The 19748-nt window shown below is 52.2% G+C and overlaps 1 protein-coding gene across 5 annotated transcripts in view; it reads right to left on the reverse strand.

Moving 5' to 3' along the window:
* The window catches only part of IL16 (interleukin 16), a 102216-nt gene that overhangs the window by 2241 nt on the left and 80227 nt on the right, over positions 1-19748 (reverse strand). For 3 of the 5 annotated variants that reach the window (XM_041753168.1, XM_041753166.1, XM_041753167.1), the window contains exons 11-19: positions 17488-17575; positions 14402-14880; positions 12691-12750; positions 10852-11011; positions 7878-8970; positions 6222-6390; positions 3931-4032; positions 606-864; positions 242-364 (exon numbers count right to left, since the gene is read on the reverse strand). In XM_041753168.1, the coding sequence (XP_041609102.1) occupies positions 242-364; positions 606-864; positions 3931-4032; positions 6222-6390; positions 7878-8970; positions 10852-11011; positions 12691-12750; positions 14402-14880; positions 17488-17575 (2533 nt within the window). The remainder of the gene's footprint in view (positions 1-241; positions 365-605; positions 865-3930; positions 4033-6221; positions 6391-7877; positions 8971-10851; positions 11012-12690; positions 12751-14401; positions 14881-17487; positions 17576-19748) is intronic. The other 2 variants (XM_041753169.1, XM_041753170.1) reach the window with 1 other exon arrangement.

The following is a 19748-nucleotide window of genomic DNA, read 5'->3' on the forward strand; positions in this document are numbered from 1 at the left end:
CGGATCTCGGCCTAGTCCCCCCTGGGCCTGCCAGGCTGAATCAAGCCCAGGGCTCTGTCATGAGGACCCAGAGAAATAGAAGGGGTAAGAGGCTGTCCTGAGCCGAGGAGAACCGGTAGAAAAAGCCGAATCCAGTCCCCAAGTGGCCCCCTGCCTGGCCAGCAGGCGCCTAGCAGCCTTGCAGGGGCCCGGCCCAACACTCGCAGCAGGAGAGAACGCAAGGAGCCGAACACACACCCACCTTTGAAAATCCTGTTAATGGTGAGAGGCTTGTCCCCGAGCAAGGAGCCCTTCCCACCTTCCAGGCTGAAGCCCAGGCCCGCAGAGGTCTTCTCCAGTGTCACCGTGTGTACCGTGGCCTCTGCTGCAGGGGAAGCACAGGGACAGGTGAGGGGTGCCCTCCGCGCTAGCCCACAGACACCTGGGCATCGTGCCCGCTGGATCTGCAGCCCCGCCCGGGCCCACACGCATGTGAGCACAGACACACACTCCCCCAGCAGTGTCCCGGGCCGGCCGCGCATCATGGAGCAGCCCCAGCAGTACTGGCCCCACGTGGCCAAGGGCAACGTGACCCACGGGGCTCCCATCGAGCTCGGGGCACTTACTGGGATCTACAGAAACATCGCTGGCCACCGAGGCTGAGGCCGTAGAGTCCGTGGAGGAGTTCAGGTCGGGCGCAGCCTCCAGAGCCGGCTTCCGCGTGACGATCACGGCTTGCCTGGGGTCCCGAGCTTGGCGGAGGATGGCCAGGGCATCGTTGTGTGTGGCCCCTTTGAGGGACTTGCCGTTGATGGACAGAACCTCATTGCCCTTCTGAATAGTCCCCTCCTGGGAGGCCAGCCCGTTGGGAAACACTCTATGAACCTGAACAAACCAAAGGAAGTCAAGAGCCAGGAATCACCCAGCATCAGGTCCAGGTTCTTGCTGGAGGAGGATCCAAACCAGTTAGTCAAACCTGAAGGATTCTTAGCGAGAAGAAAATACAAGTTATGTCTCAGATCGGGGCTGCTGGCACAGGGCCTCCCTCATCCACCACCCAGACCAGGGATCGCTAGCCTAATGGCCAGACTGGTCCTCAGAACCCTTCCTAACATGATGCCCTAGCCGATTGCCACAATCTTAGTTCACCACAATCTTAGTTCACAATCCCAGTTCAAATCTTTCCCCTTATCTGCTCTGCGGCAGCATTTCCCAGGGTGATTTTTCGGAAGCACTGATTCTGTGTCACATTAATAGGTGTATAAGAAAAGGTTTCTAAGGTCTAAGTAAGTTAAGAATGCTGGATGCAACAAAAGTTCTGAAAACATCAACAGCTTGTTTAAAAAGGTATTAGAGACTCTACGAAGCAAATTTGCATGATGCTTCTGTAAGAACAGGCCATAGGATCCCCAAAAGTGTTTCAGCCAAGAATCCTTTTATCCAGGCAGAATTTTCAAGCCCCCATCTTCCACAGGATGCTTTTTTTTCTTTTTTTTTTTTAGAAACGCTATCCTAGTAAGTCTGGGCATTTTAAAATTTCCCTAGAAATTCAGATAAAGTTAAAAGAGGCCACACCTTCTGGTCCTCTTTGCAAAATAGATGGTTTTTTAAAAAAAGAAAACCTCATGTCTTTCCCTCTGCGTCTTTAATGAGGTAAATTCTAATGTGCATAATTAAGAGAATTGCATGAGAACATGCACAGGCTATTACTGAAATGTGCTACATCATCATGGAAACCAGGCTCTCTGTTTCTCTAAGTTGTTTTGATGTCCAAAAAAATTCTGTGATGTGGTCAGAGATGAGGATCCCCAGGCTCTGTACAAGACCCAAGTATGAAGCAGAAGCTCTGCTGGCCATCTCAGATCCCACCTCTATAGACAAAGCATAAATAGCACCAAGTACCCTGCCCCCCCCTCACTGTAAGTCATGGGAAGATGGGTTTAGACAAACCAGTGAGGGCCCAGCGTGGGCCTCGGTCTTGGACAGTGCTCAACATTAGTTTTCTTTTAATGACTTGGGAGTGTTCACGTGCAGAAGGAGAAAGAGGAAGTTTGGTGCATATGCCTGGCTGATGTGCACTGCTTCTTCCTGGGGTTTGAGTGGCTGCAGTGTCTCAGGGTGGCTGTCAAATAGGGTGGAGAGAAGTCACCACTCAGGGCAAACCCAAAGATCCCTCGTACTATTCTCACAGGCCAGCTCTCTTCAAACAGAAAGTCAATGATCAGGAGCCTCTTTATAATCATACCCTGCTGTGTGCTTAGTAATAGAAATAGATCCTGAGCGGTTTTGTGTATCTGTGTGTAGGGGAGGGGGGTTTTTTTGTTTGTTTTTTGTTTTTGTTTTGTGTGTGTGTGTGTGTGTGTGTGTGTGTGTGTGTGTGTGTGGAGAGAGAGAGAGAGAATGAGAGAGAGAGCCTGCTTGCAGAGAAGGAAGTCACTGCTCTGAATTGACCAATAGGAATGGGCCAAGTCACCTGCCTGGCGGTGTGGTGTATTTAATCCTGGCTGATGATGAACTGCAGGGTTTATTTTTAGCTGGGCAAGGGAATTCATGTGAGTCCACATAAAGAGTGCACTGAGACAACACAGCCATTGATGAGGATGGTGCACCCAGCTTTGGAGAGACGGAGCGGCCATGTCTCAGCTCCATCCATGAGGATGGGACCACCAGAAAGCATCCGGGTCAGATAGACAGGGTGAGCAGACAGGTGGGCTGCTGCCACTGCAGATCAGACCGTGTGGGCCAAAAGAGGAAGAGGAGGAGGTGATGGGGAGCTGCTGCTTCCCCTCTCTGCCCCCAGGCTGCAGTTGATCCCCAAAGAACAGGGGCTGGACCACAAGATCTGAAGCCTCAGAGGGCAGTCTGTTCTGTGCTCTGTGAACTCACACAGGAACTGCTTCTTTCTGGCATGGCCCTAATATGTCCCAATCCGCTGTCTCAGCCTTCCAGTGTCCAAGCTGACATCTCCACTCTCCAAGTGGGCAAAACCAGGAAAGCAGTCTCCTTTATAGGATCCACCTTCCCCAGGCACCTTTCTGTTCAGGTGAGGCCCCTTTGCATCCAGCATGCTGTGCTATGCCATCACTGCCCAGTTTTCAACTCCAGCTGTCCAGCCTCCCCTCAAGGCACCCGTGGTCATAAACCATTCTTGTCTAAATGTTTAGTAGCTAACAGGTTACCGGTCTCTTTTGTCCAAAACAAGAGACATTAAATAGAGCTTGCTTCGAATTTTTGTTGACTTGAAATTCACATAACATATGATGAACCATTTTAAAGTGTACTACTCAGTGACATTTAAGGAGTTTGAGTTTTTTTTAAATGTCCCTTCAGGGGCAGCCCTGGTGGCCCAGTGGTTTAGCGCTGCCTTCAGCCCAGGGTGTGATCCTGGAGACCAGGAATCGAGTCCCACGTCAGGCTCCCTGCATGAAGCATACTTCTCCCTCTCCCTGTGTCTCTGTCTCTCTCTCTCCTCTCCTCTCCTCTCCTCTCCTCTCCTCTCCTCTCCTCCCCTCTTTCTTATGAATAAATAAATAAAATCTTTTTAAAAAATAAATAAATGTCCCTTCAGACAGAACCTGCAGCTGTATAGGCCTTAGAGCTTTAACCTCCAGAACTTCTGATCCAGTAGTCCTGGTGTGAGGCTGAGACATCTATAATTTTCTTCCCTTTTTTTAAGATTCTACAAGTGATTCAGATTTCTTTCAGCATATTCCAGCTGTTTGGGGTCTACAGAGACCTTGTTTGTTAAATTAAGGATCACAAAGGGGGTAGAAAAGAGAGTTACATAGGTGATGTTACTATGCTTCTTATAAGGGATGGGTCCTGACAGCTCCCCTTTAAAATCCTGCCCAGTGGACTGGTGCCAGGCACTCCTCTGATCCCAACATGAGGCCCTTCCTGGCAGGGCCACTGTCTCTGGCTCTTGCACACCTGCAGGGCTGGTCCACTCACCGTGATCACCTTGTTTTCTAGATCGGCTCCTCCTGCCAGGCTGAACCCAAGGCCAGCCCCTTCCTCCTTATGCAAGATGGTAACGTGGATGCTGTCCAATTGCTGTGGAAGGAAACACATATATTAAAAACATTCACTGCGCCAGCCAGAGCAATTTAAGAAGCACTGTAACATCAGGCTGATTTGATCTCAAACCTCAGCGTGGCCACATGCCAAGTTATATCACTTCCTCAAACCTGTCCCACCATCTGGACTGAGAGGACTATGCTTTCTGGCGTCATAGGAAGTTCAGAAGAGAAAAAGCACGTGTAAAGTAACAGGTGCAGTTCTTTTCCTTCTCCGGCCACCCCGCACACACCCACGCTTGTCATATGGGGCTGGGTGCCACTAAGTCAGCTGGAAACCCAGCATGTTAGGTAACACAGCCCTGCCGTTTCGGTGTGGGGCAAGGTCAGCCTGTGGGACTTCAGAGGTCAGTGCTGTCCTGCAGAAGTTGGTTGCTCCTTCTATCTTCCCACTCTTCCAATGGGGCACAGCTGCACATGAAAGAGCCCAGCCAACTCCTGGCTGCAGCACACACATGCACCCACGCACACATGCATGTACACAAAAGCATATGCACACAGTGCTTCTCACCTGGAAGTGAGCTCTCATGGAGCCGAAACAATCCCTCTGTGCTGTCTGAAATCAGAGATGCTCTTTCTGATCTTGACCTGAGGCCTCAAGGTCAAATGCACATGAGGACCCAGGAAGATCACTTAAAGGAGCAAACTGAACAGACGTGAGACATTTAGGGTGATGGGAACTGCAGAGAACCAGGGAGCACGTCTCCTGTGCAAACGAACTTGCTGTTACCTAGTAAGGTAGACTCAGTGCTACTTGACTGTTCTCTTTCTTTCTTTCTTTCTTTCTTCCTTTCTTTCTTTCTTTCTTTTTTTTTTTTTTTTTGGAAACATTTTATTTACTTATTCATGAGAGACACACAGAGAGAAGCAGAGACACAAGCAGAGGGAGAAGCAGGCTCTATGCAGGGAGCCTGATGTGGAACTTGATCCTGGGACTCCAGGATCACACCCTGAGCCAAAGGCAGGTGCTCAACCACTGAGCCACCCAGGTGCCCCATCGACTGTTCTCTTTCAACAAAGAGAGAAGCCAGATGGCCAGGTATCAGTTCAGGTTTTATAATCTTTAGAATACAGTAATTTCAACAACCACCATGCAGACCAAATAAAATACACCCTCAGATCCTTGTGGCTGACGGGCTACCAGTTTGTACCTCACTGCCAGGGAATACCCTCATGTTGAAGAATTCACTTGCTCTGGCACCAGCAGAGCACCTGTCATGCCGCTGACTCTGGGATCCTTTGTTTGCAGTCTCCAAGACCCAGAGGGATGAAGGGACCACTCCACCCACCTCTACCCCAGCATTGGCCCAAATCTCTCCACTTTGACCCAAGTACCAGGTTACCTGCCCTGTAAGAGGCCCTCATCCAGCAGAAAAACAAATCATCTCCCGGTGACACCCTAGACAAGTTAGTTCTTTGTGTTGGACACAATACCTTTGACCCTGTTATTCAGTGTGAAGGAAGCCCTGAGAGACAGGTCCTGGTGACGAGTGAATCACAGCTCAGGGCATTTTGTTTTACTCAGGCTAAGCCGCACTCTTACCCTTGGGAATTTCAGCTATGATCCCTCCTTAATGCTTTCACCCCAGTCTGGAAGATTCTGGTGCCTTTGCAGATCTGAGACAACCCAGGAGGGGCAAGGCCTCGAGTCAATGCTCATCTGAGCTGAGCTGACTTCAGCTTTGCCTGGCCACTTCCTCTCCTCATATCTTGGGGTGTGCTCAGAAGCATATGGGAAGTAGGACTTTCACAATGACTTGAGTGAGATGGAGGGTGGTGGCTTGCAAGCCCTAGAATCAATCACTTCTCCCTGTGCAGGGGAAGTCTCTGGCGTGAGAATTTATAACCCAGGCTGCTTACAACAGCACGCTCCTGTGAAGCAAGCATCTCCCCGGACATGCATGCCAGGTTGGACAGGATTTGGAGAAAGAAAACCCTTGAGCCCCACCTTTCTCATGTACAAAATAGTTGAAAAGATGCAATAAGCCAACAATTAAAAGCACTATCTAAGCTACAAAGCTTCCTTTGAGTGGCGGGTCTTACTGTGGTCTGGTGAGGTAATATCCACTTCCACGGGCAGGACCCTGGGGGCTGCTTCTGTGTCCCCTCCAGCCACAGCTCACAGTAGAGCCTTGGTCACTGTAAGTGCTTACAAAGGAAGCCTACCTTTAACGTTGCTTCATCTAGAACCTTCACTTCCTCTATGAGCTTCTTCAATTCATCGGAGCTCAGCAGTTTGATGACTGATTGGCCAGACTGAGGGGAGCAGTGGTCCCAGCTATCAGCTTCCGTGGGTTCACCGAGCCCCTCTGTGTACTCTCTCAGCTCTGAGAGGCTGTCATAGAGAAACAGCACATGGTACGAATCAGAATATTAAGAGGAGCCCACAGCCATTGTGGGATCACTCTGTTCTGGGCATGGGGCTAGGCACCAGTGTGCATTCTGTAATTTGATGCAACAAATCTGAGTAGATGCCAGCATCCCTCCACTAGAGCCATGAGGACACTGGGGCCTCCAGAGGGTGAATGCCTTGTCTGTGGTCACGTGACCACAAAATACCCAGATCTGGGATTCACAATCACAGATCATGGTGTGTCTGCCTCCAGGTCGGGGTCTCCCAATGTCAGCACCTCACGCCAGAGTACAGCAGACTCTCTGGACAAGTCTGCACCAACACTGCTGTCAGGTCACAGCCATGGCACCCTGCACACACTCACCCCTGTGCTCCTTCGCGGCCGTCAACACCTGCGTATCCCCCCATTAGCACCTAATAACCACAAAGAGCGCCTGTGCAGCCCGCAACTGGCCTTCTTTTTTCTTTGGAACTTGTTTTGGTATTTGTAGCCAGTTTTTTTTTCCAGCTACACCTCCTATTTTGTAGGAAATTGTGGTTTCAGCAAGAAGAAATTTTTCCTCCCTCTGATTGGCAGATTTTTACTGCCAACAGGTAAAGAGGTCCCACGGCAGTAAATTCTAACCGTGAGCCTTGCAGTTCCAACTGGAAAACAGCTTCTCAGCCAGAAAGAGCCAGCTCCCGGGAAACCTCAGTGTGACAGGGTGCCTCTACCCCTGACCGGCTCCCAGTGGCTACCCAGGGGTCGGTCTGGCTCTTGAGCCCCTGCTCTAGCTGTGTGTCCCAGAGCCACTCGTGTTTTTTCCCTGTCTGCAGGGGCTGGAACATGAAACATCAGGGTCAATGGGTCTCAGCAGTGTAAGAATAAGAAACACAGCTGGTAAAGACAGAGTTGTTCTGATTCAAGGCAGGACCTCACCCCACAGTGGGAGCCCCAGGGAACTGTGAGGAGCACCCCAGTTCTTTGGAGCAGGTTCTACCCATCTCCCAATCTCAATGGAAAGGCAAACTGAGGATGAGGAACCTGCTCGTGGTCAGGGAGTCAGCGCCAGAGCAGGAACCAGGCCCCTGATGTTCTAACGCCCGGTCCAGCGGCCTGAACCCACGTGCAGAGTTCTTGTGGATTCCTTCGGGAGTGGGGGCGGGGGAGAGTGGGGCATTATTCCTGGCTCCAGTCTGGTCTTCCTGAGCAGGAGCAGGACATGTCAGAGGTGCATGTGCTTCCAAATCTCCATGAGCAACTCGCCAGGGACCTTCCTGCCACCCTCCCAGACCAGGTGTTGTGAAACTCCTCCTTCATATGGAAGGTATAACACAGACACACATGCACACACACCTGGGGAAGAATAAGCAGAGTGACTCCTTAGGGTTCCCCAGATGTTGTTTCAAGGCTATGCACAGCCATGAAAGAAAGACAGACAGGAGAGAGCAGGAAGACAGGAAGGTGAAGGATATTGGGGCACACTCACTTGAGTGAGAAGCCGGTGTCCAAGGCAGGAGTTTCTGCAGAGGTGTTCATGGCTGGGGTGTCACCGGCAGATGATGCAGGAGATCCCCCTTCTTTGGGGCTGCAGGGCGTCTGTCCCCAGGACATGGATGACGGGAGGCACAGCAAGGACTTCATGACAGCCGATGACACTTGGCTGCTGATGGAGTAGAGCTTACTGGCCTTCTCATCCAGCGGCTTCATCTCCCAGGACTGGGTGCGGGACAGGGGGAAGCTCCGCGCCCGTTGGCTCGGCATCTTGACAACAGGGCCCTGGGCTTCCTCTGTGTGCGTGGACAGCAGCCTTGAGAGAGGATCAGGGTCAGGGAGGAGGGTCTCCCGACTGGACTGCCGTCCTGGGAGAGGGGACCCCGACACTCCCAGCTCACTGGTCTTGGAGGAGGTGAGGGTGCCCCGCGGCAGTGGCTCTGGCTCTGGCTGCTGCTGCTCCACGGTGTGGGTGGGCCCTCGCCCCGAGAGGCCAGGAACCTGTCCTCCGTCTTGCTCCCCTGGAGATTGTGCTGCCTCCCCCATGGAAGCCTGGAGACTCAGTCTCTGGGCTCCCCTGTTGGGCAGCTGTGCAGAGCCAAAGGTTTCAAAGGAGCTGATTCTCTGTTTGATGGAGGACGAGAAGGCTCGAGTGGGGGCCCCTGGGCGCTCCCTGGAAGCCGGTGCGGGCTTGGAGGACGAGGCCGTGTCAGGCAGCCGCCTGGGCTCCGCAGCACGCGTCCTCAAACTTTTCAAGCTCTGGCGAAACCAGGCTGGCTTGGGGGCCACGGGAGGACCCTTCTTCACGCTGCTGCTGTCCGCTGACTTGTAAGCTTTGGAGGCACCGCTGGTGGCATCCAGCTTCGGCGGCGTCCCATCCGGGTGGCCCCGCGGCCCGTCTTCTCCACCCAGGCCGACGCTGGGCGGCAGCGGCACGTGGCTGTGGTTCTCACTCATGATGGGGCTAAACAGGTTTTTGATGCAGTCGGAAATTCTAACCCAGGGGTCTTCGGCTGTGATGTCAAGGCTATAGTCCATCCGAGCCTGCCTCTTAAGGAGCGGGTGTTTGACTGGGGACGTTTGAGTCCCTGGGCAACAGAGACAAGGTCAAAGCTGAGCATTACACCTACATCCCCATTTCAAAGCTAAAGAGCAAGAAGCATTCTGGGGGAGGAGACCAGTGCAGGTGCTGGGCGCTGGTTGGGTGAGCAACTAGCCCCCTTCCCTGGTGCCATTCCCTGCCTGCAATGCCCGCAAGCAGCATGCCAGAACCAGAGTTCACTTTGCAGCATTTTAGAGCTGGAAGGGTTTGCAGAGAATATCCAGGCTAATATCTGGCATTTTACAGCTGAGAAATCCAACACCTGTTGGCCCAGACAGGGCACAGCCCACCATCTCCTGATTCTCACTGTCCTTTCCCTGCACTAAGCAGCCTGCCCGTGAGTCATCACAAATTTAAAAGCCAAAGCAATTTTCTTACCTTTTAAAACTTTTAGGCAAAGGTCACAGATTGGTGGCCATATTTGCCGTGGCCCACCCATCTCATTAAAAAGCAACTTCAAAGTGCTTGCCTTCAGATGGGGTGCACCCCAGCTCACCTCGGTCCTTAACCCCCTCCCTCGCTGGTTTGCATCTCTCATATTTGTGCATCCCCACTGGGAAAGTGAGGAGACTTTCTTATCCAGGGACAGAGGGAGGCTGGCCCTCACACAGCAAAGACACCAAGTGGACATGTGACCCTCCCGTGGCCTCTAGGTCTGATCTTTCCCTGGTGAAGAGTTTGCTGCTCTGGGTTTGTGCTCGGGGTGGGCGCTTGATACCCAGCAGCAGCCCAGCATGAGAAGGACTGACCCCTGCTGGCCCCTGTCTCAGTGCCAGGCCTCAAGAGAAGCAAACCGTGAGAGTGTTAAGCCTCAAAGGTATGAGAGATGCTCCGCACAATCTGGAAGATCTGCATGGCTCTCTGCTAGGGGGGCCCAGGCCTCTCAGCCCAGCTCTGCATTTATCCATCGCTCTATTGCAAGGGGCTGTCATAAAGCACGGCCGTGAGGTTCTGCTGGCAAGCCCTTTGCATGCAGGGGTGAGGCGCTGTTGCAAGCAGAGCACCAAGGTATTCTCTGGGGTGTTCCTCAACTGGGGTGACTAAGGGAAGGGAGTGTGGAGACAGGGAACCTGCATCAGTGGGACACCTGCTCTGGGTGAGACAGGCCAGACGTTTCCACCCATAATAACGTCTCCCAACCCTCCAGGGGCCACTCATGTGCTATTCATGTAGCGTTTCTCAAACAGGCATATATGGTTTGTAGCCTACAGGTTAGTTCTTCTGCAATACCCGGAGCTCCTTGATGGCCTGGACTGGTTGTCTCCTGTCTGTCCCTCCCTTTCTCCAGCAACTGGCACAGAGCCTGGGGAAGCAGCATTCAGTACATGCTGGGGTGCCATGTGATTTGCCACACCGTGCTGATGAGCGATAGAGGCTCAGAAAAGCAAAGAAGGCTTCCCAGAGGAGAGAGCTGGGTGTCCCATGCCGGTCTTCCTGACCCCAAATCCTATGCCTTTTCTAGCAGGCCAGGACACAGTCATGTCTCAGCGATTGTAGGGTGCCATGTGAGCACACCCCCCTCATGGACGCAGCACCTACCAGAGAATGTAAAGCCGCATGCCCAGCCTGGGACATGCTGGACACCATGTGCTAGAGTGCTGGCCACCCCTCACCCTGTCCTCCTCCTGCTGACTGTCCCCACCGAGCACCTCCACAGCACCACCAGTCCGATCGGGGGTCCCCAGCCTGGCAGCACCCCCTGTGCTGCTGCCTGGGCACCTCAGGGCTCTTGTCTGCTCACCCACCCGAGTCCAGCTGCCCCGTTGGGCACAAGCGTCCATCCTCAGAGCAAACCCACATCCTTACCTCGTTCCTGGACCTTCACCGGGAAGGTCCTTCCTTCGGGAAGCCTGAACTGAAAGCCTACCTGGGCTGCCTCGTCTCCGTCCTGGCTCGGGCTCCGAGGAGGGCACTGTGTGCGCGTCCACCGTGGGCCCTGGGCAGCAGGCGAGGGCGCGGGGGGCTCTCCCCGCCGTGTCTTCCTGCGGCAGCGGCAGCGGTGGCGGTGGCAGCCGTTCTCTGGCTTCCTGTGGTGTAAACAGGAAGCGAGACCATGTGAAAACGGTGGCCTGCCCCCGTGAGGGGCTCAGGCACACCGGGGCTGGCACCAGAGAGCCCCCGCTGAGCTGCTCTCATGCCGGGCCCCCCAGCAGCCCTGCCAAGGGGCCCCTTCGTCCCCAGCGTTGCCCGCTCACCCAGCACCCAGGGTGCCACTCTGCATCCAGAGAGCCTGCATCCAGAAGGCACCTCCTCCTTGCCGAGCATCAAGTTCCTAGGCCCTTTGTGACAGGGACAAGAAGCTCGGGGCGTGAAAGACGCTGGCCCCGCTCCGTGTACCGCTGCATCGGGGGGGAAGCAGGGCCTCGGGATGGGAAGGAACAGCAGCTGCCTAATCTCCACTAACTTCAGGTTAGGACACTCAGAGCAAAATGTGGGTTGGCCGCTTTCTGCCCTGTCATCCATCAGGGATGTTTCGTAAGCATGCTCTGAGGATGACAGGCCCTGGGGTGCCCGTACTGTGGCTTCCCTCTGCTGCACCTGCCGTGGTGTGGTCAGTCCCTTGCAGATGTGTTCTCCCCACTGAACCCGGATGTGGTCTCAGGCCCCTTCCTGACCCAGCCTTGGACAAGCTGACCAGGACCCCAACACCCACCCACTGCTTACCTGGGGCTTGCATTCCTGCAGCACAAATGTGATGCTGCCGGTGCCCAGAGAAAGCCAAGGGGCAAGCAAGGCTTCCTAGAGAAATTCTTTTTGTCTGGCTCTTGAACAAAGAGTAAGAACTTCCCAGGCAGAGAAGCAGAAAGAGAGTGTTCCAGGGAGAGGGACCTACACACTCAGTGAGAGGGACAAGCAGGTGCCAGCCCAGACAAGGAGAAGAAGAGTGGTGTCATCACAGGGACGCTCTCACATGTGGTCATCTGCGGGAGCAACCCTGGGCTGCATGGTGGTGATCTCTGTGTCCTTTCATTCTAGAGCCGGGTAGAATGACGGGCCAGGGATTTGGCCAGGCTACAGGCTTCCTCCCGAGAGGAAGGAAAGACGGGGGAATAAATGCATCATTTGGGAATAGAACAGAAATGGCAAACGTCCGTGGCCTGAAATGAATGTCCACACTGGCAACAAACATTCTTTGACACTATGAGGGCTACAAAAGTTGGAAATGCATTCACAGAGCCTTGCTGCCACCAAGTCCCCATCAGAGACCTGAGCTCAGGGAGAGCATTTGGAAAAACAGAGAGACCAACCAACTCAGGAGTCCCTGAGCTCCTGAACTAGTCCTTTGAAGAAACAAGGCTTGCCCATGGCATCTGGAACTTAAGACACTAGGCCGATGGCATCGAGGACCCTCATCAAGCAGGAAAAATGACACGTGGCTGGAATTCAGCTTTGCTCATTTGGGAGCTCTGTAAGGTGACATTTGTCTATATCTGTGAGTCGCTGATGCTCTTACCAGCTGACACCCTGGTACCAACCACACTAATTAAAGCAACTTTGCCCCTTGGGACAGACACATATGTATTTTGTTTTTTTTTTCATTAACACACGTGATATTGTGTATCCTCTTAATGGAGGGGTTTTTTCCCCCTCTTAATTAGCCCCTGAAATAAATCCAGTTTTATGCAGATCTTTCTGGAAGCAACTTTGAGCTGTTTCCATAGTGTGATGGTCGGGGGAGAGAGAGAGGAAAGGAGAAAAGACAAACCTGTGGGCTCACAGGGCCAATGGTGCATTTTTGGCTCAGTGATAGGTCTGAGTTGATTGCCTAGAAAGGAGAGAATTGGTCTTTTGTTGAGGAAAATAATATCCTGAGGATCATTTTGGTGGTGGTGGTTTCATCCTGGTGAGTTACAGGATGGGCAAGATTTGGGGCTTGTCCTGAGAGAACCGGGAGAGAGGGAACCGGGAGAAAGGGAGGGACAGCCAGGGAGATGCTGTTCCCTAGGGCCACGGAGAGACGCGTCCAGGGAGAGAGCCCCAGAAATGGTCACAGGGACTCGAGTGAGGTCCAGCCCTGCTTCCCAGTTTTGTCCTTTCCCTACTGGGACTCCCACTCCCAGTAGGAGTGTGTCATGTGGTTTGTGCTGGCTGGACAGGGCCTGCTGGCCGCGTGGGACAGAGCGGAGGCACCGGGAAGGGTGCTGCTGACCCCAGCAAGGGCGGTGGAGGAGGCCGGACAGCCAGCCCCAGCCCCGGGAGGGCTGCTCGGAGAAAGTGCCCACACTGGAGCCCCCGCCGGCAGAAACCCGCGTCTTCCTCCAGCCCACTGGCCTAGGGACACCTGCTGCCCGCTCTGGCCGGGGACCCCCGGGGCATCACTGAGAAGCCCTGCGGCCCCGCAGACCTGTCCTGGCAAAACTGCTCCTCCTTTTCTGAGTCTCCAGGAAAAAGTGAAAAGCCTGGCTTCTCGGCCTGCCTGTTCCTCATCTGCCCTTCCGGACCCACGGGGAAGCATGACCTTTGCTTCAAGCAGGAGGCAGGGGATGCACTCACCTGGACCAGCCCATTAGGCACAGCCAAGCAACCACATCCGGTGGCGCTGGGCTGGGCAGGACCCCACTTCCCTTTCAGTGGGCTGGCTTCCTCCTCCCATCACTTCCCCCTCCTACACAACCCCCCCTCCCCCACTGCACCCTCTGGGCTTCTTCCCCTCCTGGTTTGTCAACTCCAATTACAGGCAGTTAGGGGATGTCTCGAGGCCACATCACCACCTGCCTGGCCACAGCAGTTCTGGGACCCAGGCTGTGAGAGGCAGGGTCTCCCAGTGCTCAAGCCGCTGGCCATGAGGGCTTGAGCTCAGCCAACTCTTTTGGGGGGTGGGCACCTCACCCCCAGGGGGTTAGGGCTGGACTAGGGCAGTGGCTGTGTAGTGCTCAGCACAGGGCCCGGGCATGCAAATGGCCCACAGTGCAGCAGCTGCCCAGCCCACGGCCTGCCTTCCCACAGGGGTGGCCCGGGGCTGCAGAGGAAGGAAGCCAGGTCTTGAACAGATGCTGCAGGAAGGAGCACAGCCATGAAGGCTCGTGGGCCTGAGATTCCACCGGGCATCCACGTAGATGGCACAGCCTGTCTGCCCACCCCGCACCAAGGTAAGCCTGGAAATGACCCCCACACACGCCTCTCATAAGCAGTAGTAAGCTCCAGTATATTTTAGAAGGGGACCCAGAAGCCAGCCAGCAGGAATGGGGCTTCAGCTTGGATCCGCCAAGCTTCGAATCTGCACGGTCCTCCCGAAACTTGAGCTGAGCCTCTTCTCTCCAACACAGCAGAGGCAACCTGCCTCCCCCATGGCTAATGCTGCTGCTTGAGCTCAAGAATGACCGTGAAGAAGATAAAAATAAACAAGTAGCAACAAAACCACAATTCTGGGCTCTGGAGCTCAGGAGAATGTTCAACCTGTGAGATGCCTCTCTTACCTGGCCACACGTGGGCAAGGTGTGCCCAGAAGGGCACAGGGGGTCCTCCCTCTCTTCCGGATTCTTCTGAGGGTCACTGTCGCTTTTAAAGTATTTTCTGGGCGGAGGCTTGGGTTTGGAGGTCGTGGGCTTTCTCACCAAAATCTCAAAGGATTTCTTCAGTCTCAGCGGTGGGTGGCTGTCCGGCATCACAGGGAGGGGTGGGCTCTCCTGGGGCGGCCTAGACAGAGCCACGGGAAGGGCCCCTGGCTCCTGCCCCAGGGACAGGCTGGGGCTGTGGGTGGGGACCTCTGGGTCCGAAGTCAGCTGTTCACAGCCACTAATGGGACTCCCCCCGGGGGACCCCGACATGTAGCTGCTATCACTGCTGGAGCGGATCATGACCTTCTGAGCTCTGCGATGTGGGGGTGCTGAGTTCTTTTCTCTCTCCTTCTCCAGGGTCGGCCGCCCATGCCAGCTACTCTCCAGCCTTTTGACACCTGCAATGGAAGGACAAGGGATTCCCACAGCTGAGCCTGAAGGGCAAACATACTGTCTGCCGTGCCCCCAACTGGACTGCTCCGGGCTGCACGCCGCACCCCCAGGCTGTCTCCTTCTCATCTGAGGTCACTTTGGATTCAGAGCCCGGGATTCATGGGCTTGTCCCCCGCAAGCTGTAGACTTCAAGTTGGGAAAATGGCTCAAATTTCTGAGTCTCCATGTGATCGATATGGAGATGCATCTCCAACTTGCCCATTGAGGAAGGGGTTGCTCTCCCCGCTGTGGGGTGTGCTGGTGGCAGGTGTCTGCCATTGTCAGCTTCTGCAGGGACTGCCTACAGGGAGCCACCTCACCCAAGGGGCAGCTCATTTCCAGGGACTGTTGGAGGGACTGATGGAAATGGGCTCTAAAGGAGGAGCCATTCCTGCCAACCAGACGATTCTTTTTTTTTTTTTTTTAAGATTTTATTTTTTATTCATGAGAGAGAGAGAGAGAGACAGAAACACAGGCAGAGGGAGAAGCAGGCTCCCTGCAGGGAGCCCAACATGGGACTCGATCTCGGGTCTCCAGGATCACGCCCTGAGCTGAAGGCGGTGCCAAACCACTGAGCCACCAGGGCTGCCCTAACCAGACGATTCTAATGTGCCATTTAGCTGCCAAACTCCAGGGGCTGGCTGAAGCTGTGTATCAGGTCACCTCCCCCACTGCCCAGCCCTCTGCTCTCTTTCCCTTCACAGGCTCTGGTCGCTAGCACCCTTCCGAAGTAACATCCTACCAAACACTGTCTCACAGTTGACTCCCTGGGGAACCCAACCAGCAACACCCCACTTTCTCACCTATAAAATGGGAATAATATTCCAGGGCCACTGGGCTTGTTTCAGGGCTCAGTATCAAAGACATCAAACACCTGTGAATGTGTGTTAAGCCTTGTACCAAGAGGCTATCATTTCCTCCAGCTGAGGATGAACTGAGCCTCCTTCTTCTTCCCTCTCATCCAGCCTTTCTTCCTGGGTTATTCCCCCAACACGCCTATTCTCAGCACCAGGGGACACCCATAGAACCCTGAGAGGCTGTTTTCTCTAGCAGGAAACTATTCCAGGTATTTCTTTCCTAGAATCATTGCTCAAAGGAGTGGGAACAGACTGAGGCCCAGCCTCTTGCTCAAACTCCAGCTCATTCTGGAAGGCCAAGAGAGGAAGGAGAGCCCCAAAGAAGAGAACCCTAAACCTTAGGACAAAACCAAGGTCAGCCAAGCTCACAATTCAAATCCTCTTTAAAGAAAAAAAATTTCTTATGCTTTATCTTGACCATAAAATAATGCATCCTCATTAGAAAAAATTCAGTCATAAGGGTGCCTGGGTGGCTCAATCTGTTAAGTGCCTGTCTTCTGCTCAGATCACAATCCCAGGGTCCTGGAATCGAGCCCTGTGGGCTCCCTGCTCAGCAGGGAGCCTGCCTCTCCCTCTCCCTCTGCCTTCCCCCCCACTTGTGTTTTCTCTCTCTCTCTCTCAAATAAATAAATAAATAAAATCTTTTTAAAAAAGAGAAAAAATTCAGCCACAAAAAGGGAGAAATGAAAGAATTTATCTGTGGTCCTATCAGCTGTAAATAACCACTGTCAAAATATTTATGAGTCTCTCTGATATATTTTCCTGAGCATAATTGCATGTTGAGTGGGCGGAAATGATAGAACATAGTTGAAATAAAATTTCTGAACATTCCTTTCTTTGAACATTTTCAGACTGTTTAGCCTCCTAGTCAATATTTGCATGTTGTTCTATCATATGCTCCAGGATGACTTGGCCAATGACCAGTGGTTGAGCCCTGAGCAGCCTTTCAGCTAACCTGGTTCCTGTCCAGATGCTCTGTCCACTATATAGAGTGATTTTGGCCCAAAGAGCCTCTCAGGGCCCCACCTTTTCCTTAGAAATGTACATAAAGGGGTGCATGGGTGGCTCAGTCAGTTGAGTGTCCAACTCTTGATTTTGGCTCAGGTCATGGTCTCAGGGTCCTGAGAGCAGCCCTGCATGGGGCTCTGTGGTCAGTGAGGAGTCTGCTTGTTCTTTTCCCTCCCCTTCTCTAAAATAAATAAATTCATTTTTAAAAAAGAAATGTGCATAAAAACTACATATAAAGATCTGGTAAAATAATTCATGAATTAACCCAGGTGTCTGAAATTAGAAGACCTTAGTAAGAGTTAGGTATTATTTCTTTTTTTAGATATTATTTCTAAAGAGTCTATTATTATTATTATTATTATTATTATTATTATTATTATTATAGTTCTGAAAACTCAAATGTGTATGGGGTGCCTGTGCAAATGGCAACCCAGGATAACAGGGAATGGTGGGAACTACAGAGACAGGGAGAGGGCCTGCTCATTGAAAAGAATCCAAATTCAGACGCTTCTATCGTCTTCTACCCAAACAAAGCAAAAGTGTGAGCCAAGCCTAGCTGATGGGCTGCTGGCTTTCAACCTTTGTCCATGTGTCATGCTTGTCCGTGATCACTGTTACATCCCTGAGGTGGGAGGCAAGTTCATGGCTACCCCCTAAGCTGTCTAAGAAGGCAAAGATATTCAAGTCAGAGCTCACCGTCTCCCTTACCTTCCAGACTCCACTGATGCCTCTCCTTTCCAAACTTGACATTCTCCACAGCCTGGGCCACAGCTTCTATGAGTTGCAGTTCCGAGACCTAGGAAATATGAGTCAGCTGCTCAGGTAAAACAGCAGAAATGTCTGCATCAGGCTGTGAGTCCTATTCACAGCTCTCAAGTGGGGCGCTTGGATTCCAGGGTCTGTCCTTCCAACCCACTCTGCAAATAGCTGGCAAATTCCACTTCTGGAAACACCCTATTGATTCCAGGGCACCAGTGGTTCCCTAGTATATTGTCAGTGAAGTCCAAAGCCTGTCCATAAAGGTGTTCTCAAGGTGGCCCCTCTCAACTGTCCAACCTTCTCTCCACTGCCCGCTGAGAAACTCCAGGCACTGAAGTTACAACTAAACAGTTGACCTTTGGGAGTATTCCATTTTTGGCAATGCTGCCATGACATCGTCATCATCATCACCATCACTGTTTTACTGTCACGAGTCACTAATCACCTTAGAGTAATAGTTAAGAGTATGACTCTTGGAGCCAAATAGACTTGTGTTCAAGACCTAGCTCCTTCACTTTCTAGTTGTGTACTCTTAGACAAGTTACTTAACCTCCTTGTGCCTCAACTTCTTCTGTGAAAAAACAATAATATAACTTATTTCCTAGTGAGGTCAGGGGGATTTAAAAAAATAAACCATCTGGTACCAAAAGTACAGGCAACAACAATAAAAATAGATAGATTTGACTGTCAAAAGTAAAATCTGTGCATCAAAGGATACAATCTACTGAAAGTCAACTCATGGACTCAGAGAAAATATTCATATGTCATATAAAGGATTATGATCCAGAATACTTAAAGAACCCCTACAATTCAACAACAACAACAACAAACCAAACAGCCCATTGTAAAAAAAAAAAATGGGCAAAGGACTTGAATAGACTTTTCTTCAAAGAAGATATACAAACGGCTAGTGAGTACATGCAAAGGTGCTCAACATCACTCATCACTGAGGAAATGCAAATCAAAACCACAGTGAGGTACCGTCTCATGCCCATAACATTACTGCTATCAAAAAAATAGGAAACAATATGTGTTTATAAGGATGTGAGAAATTGAATCCCTCTCGCACTCATGGTGGGAATGCAAAATGGTGCAGATGCTGTGAAAAATAGTATAGCACTTCCTCAAAAAGTTAAAAATAGAATTATCATACAGTCCAGCAGTTTCACTTCTGGACCCATACCCAAAGACAATGGAAAGCAGGGACTCAAGTAGATATGTGCACAGCCATGTTCATAACAGCATTATTCATGACAGCCAAAAGGTGAAGCAACTCAAGTGTCCATGGGCAGAGGAGGGGATAAACAGACCATGGTACATACACCAATGGACTGTCATCAGCCTAAAAGAGGAAGGACATGCAGACACCTGCTAGCATATGGATGAAATTTGAAGAGATTTTGCTAAGTGAAATAATTCGGTCACAAAAGGATGAGGACTGTACAATTCCATGTATATGAAGAACAAAAGGTCATCAGAACAGAAAGTACAAAGCGGGTCTCCAGGATCTGGAGGGAGTCAGGATGGCGAGCTGTTTGGTGGACACAGAGTTCCAGCTTTACAAGATGAAAAGAGATCTGGAGATGGACAGTGGTGCAGGCACACAATGAGGAGAATGTCCTTCACACCACTGAGCTGTACGCTTAAAACGGTAAATATGGTGAATGTTGTGTTAGATGTATGTTACCACAATTAAAATAATAATAAATCATTTAAAGTGCCGTGCACAATACCTGGCAAACTCTCAGTACAGGGAGTTCATGCCAACAGCAGTCCTGCCAGGTAAGGACGGCTCCCCCATTCCAGAGTTGAGGACCCAGAGGCTCTGGGAGGTTAGATGAACGTCGCAGGTGTCACCGAGAGTGAGTAGCAGAGCCAGCCAGGAGGCAGGTGTGCCACTGCCTGTGGGCTCTGGACTCCTCTGCCCGCACAGACTTTGCCCTAAGCCCCGGCTGTCCTTCAAGGCCCGGCTCCCTTTTCTGGGCTGCTGGGATGCTGACTCCCTCATCCCCCGTGGCCCTCACTTTCCGTGGGCTCTCCGTGTGTGTGCCCCGCTCCAGGCAGAACCTAGCTCCTCAAGGCCAGGGGCCCCCTGCCTTAACCCCCCAACCCATCTCCTACTCCCCTGCTCTCTCCCCACAGGGCCCCAGAGCAGCAGGAAACACTAAGACCACTTCTTTTCTTCTGTCGCCAGAGGTTTAGACAAATTA

Source organism: Vulpes lagopus, chromosome 4 (genome assembly GCF_018345385.1).
Source record: "Vulpes lagopus strain Blue_001 chromosome 4, ASM1834538v1, whole genome shotgun sequence".
NCBI lineage: Eukaryota > Metazoa > Chordata > Mammalia > Carnivora > Canidae > Vulpes > Vulpes lagopus.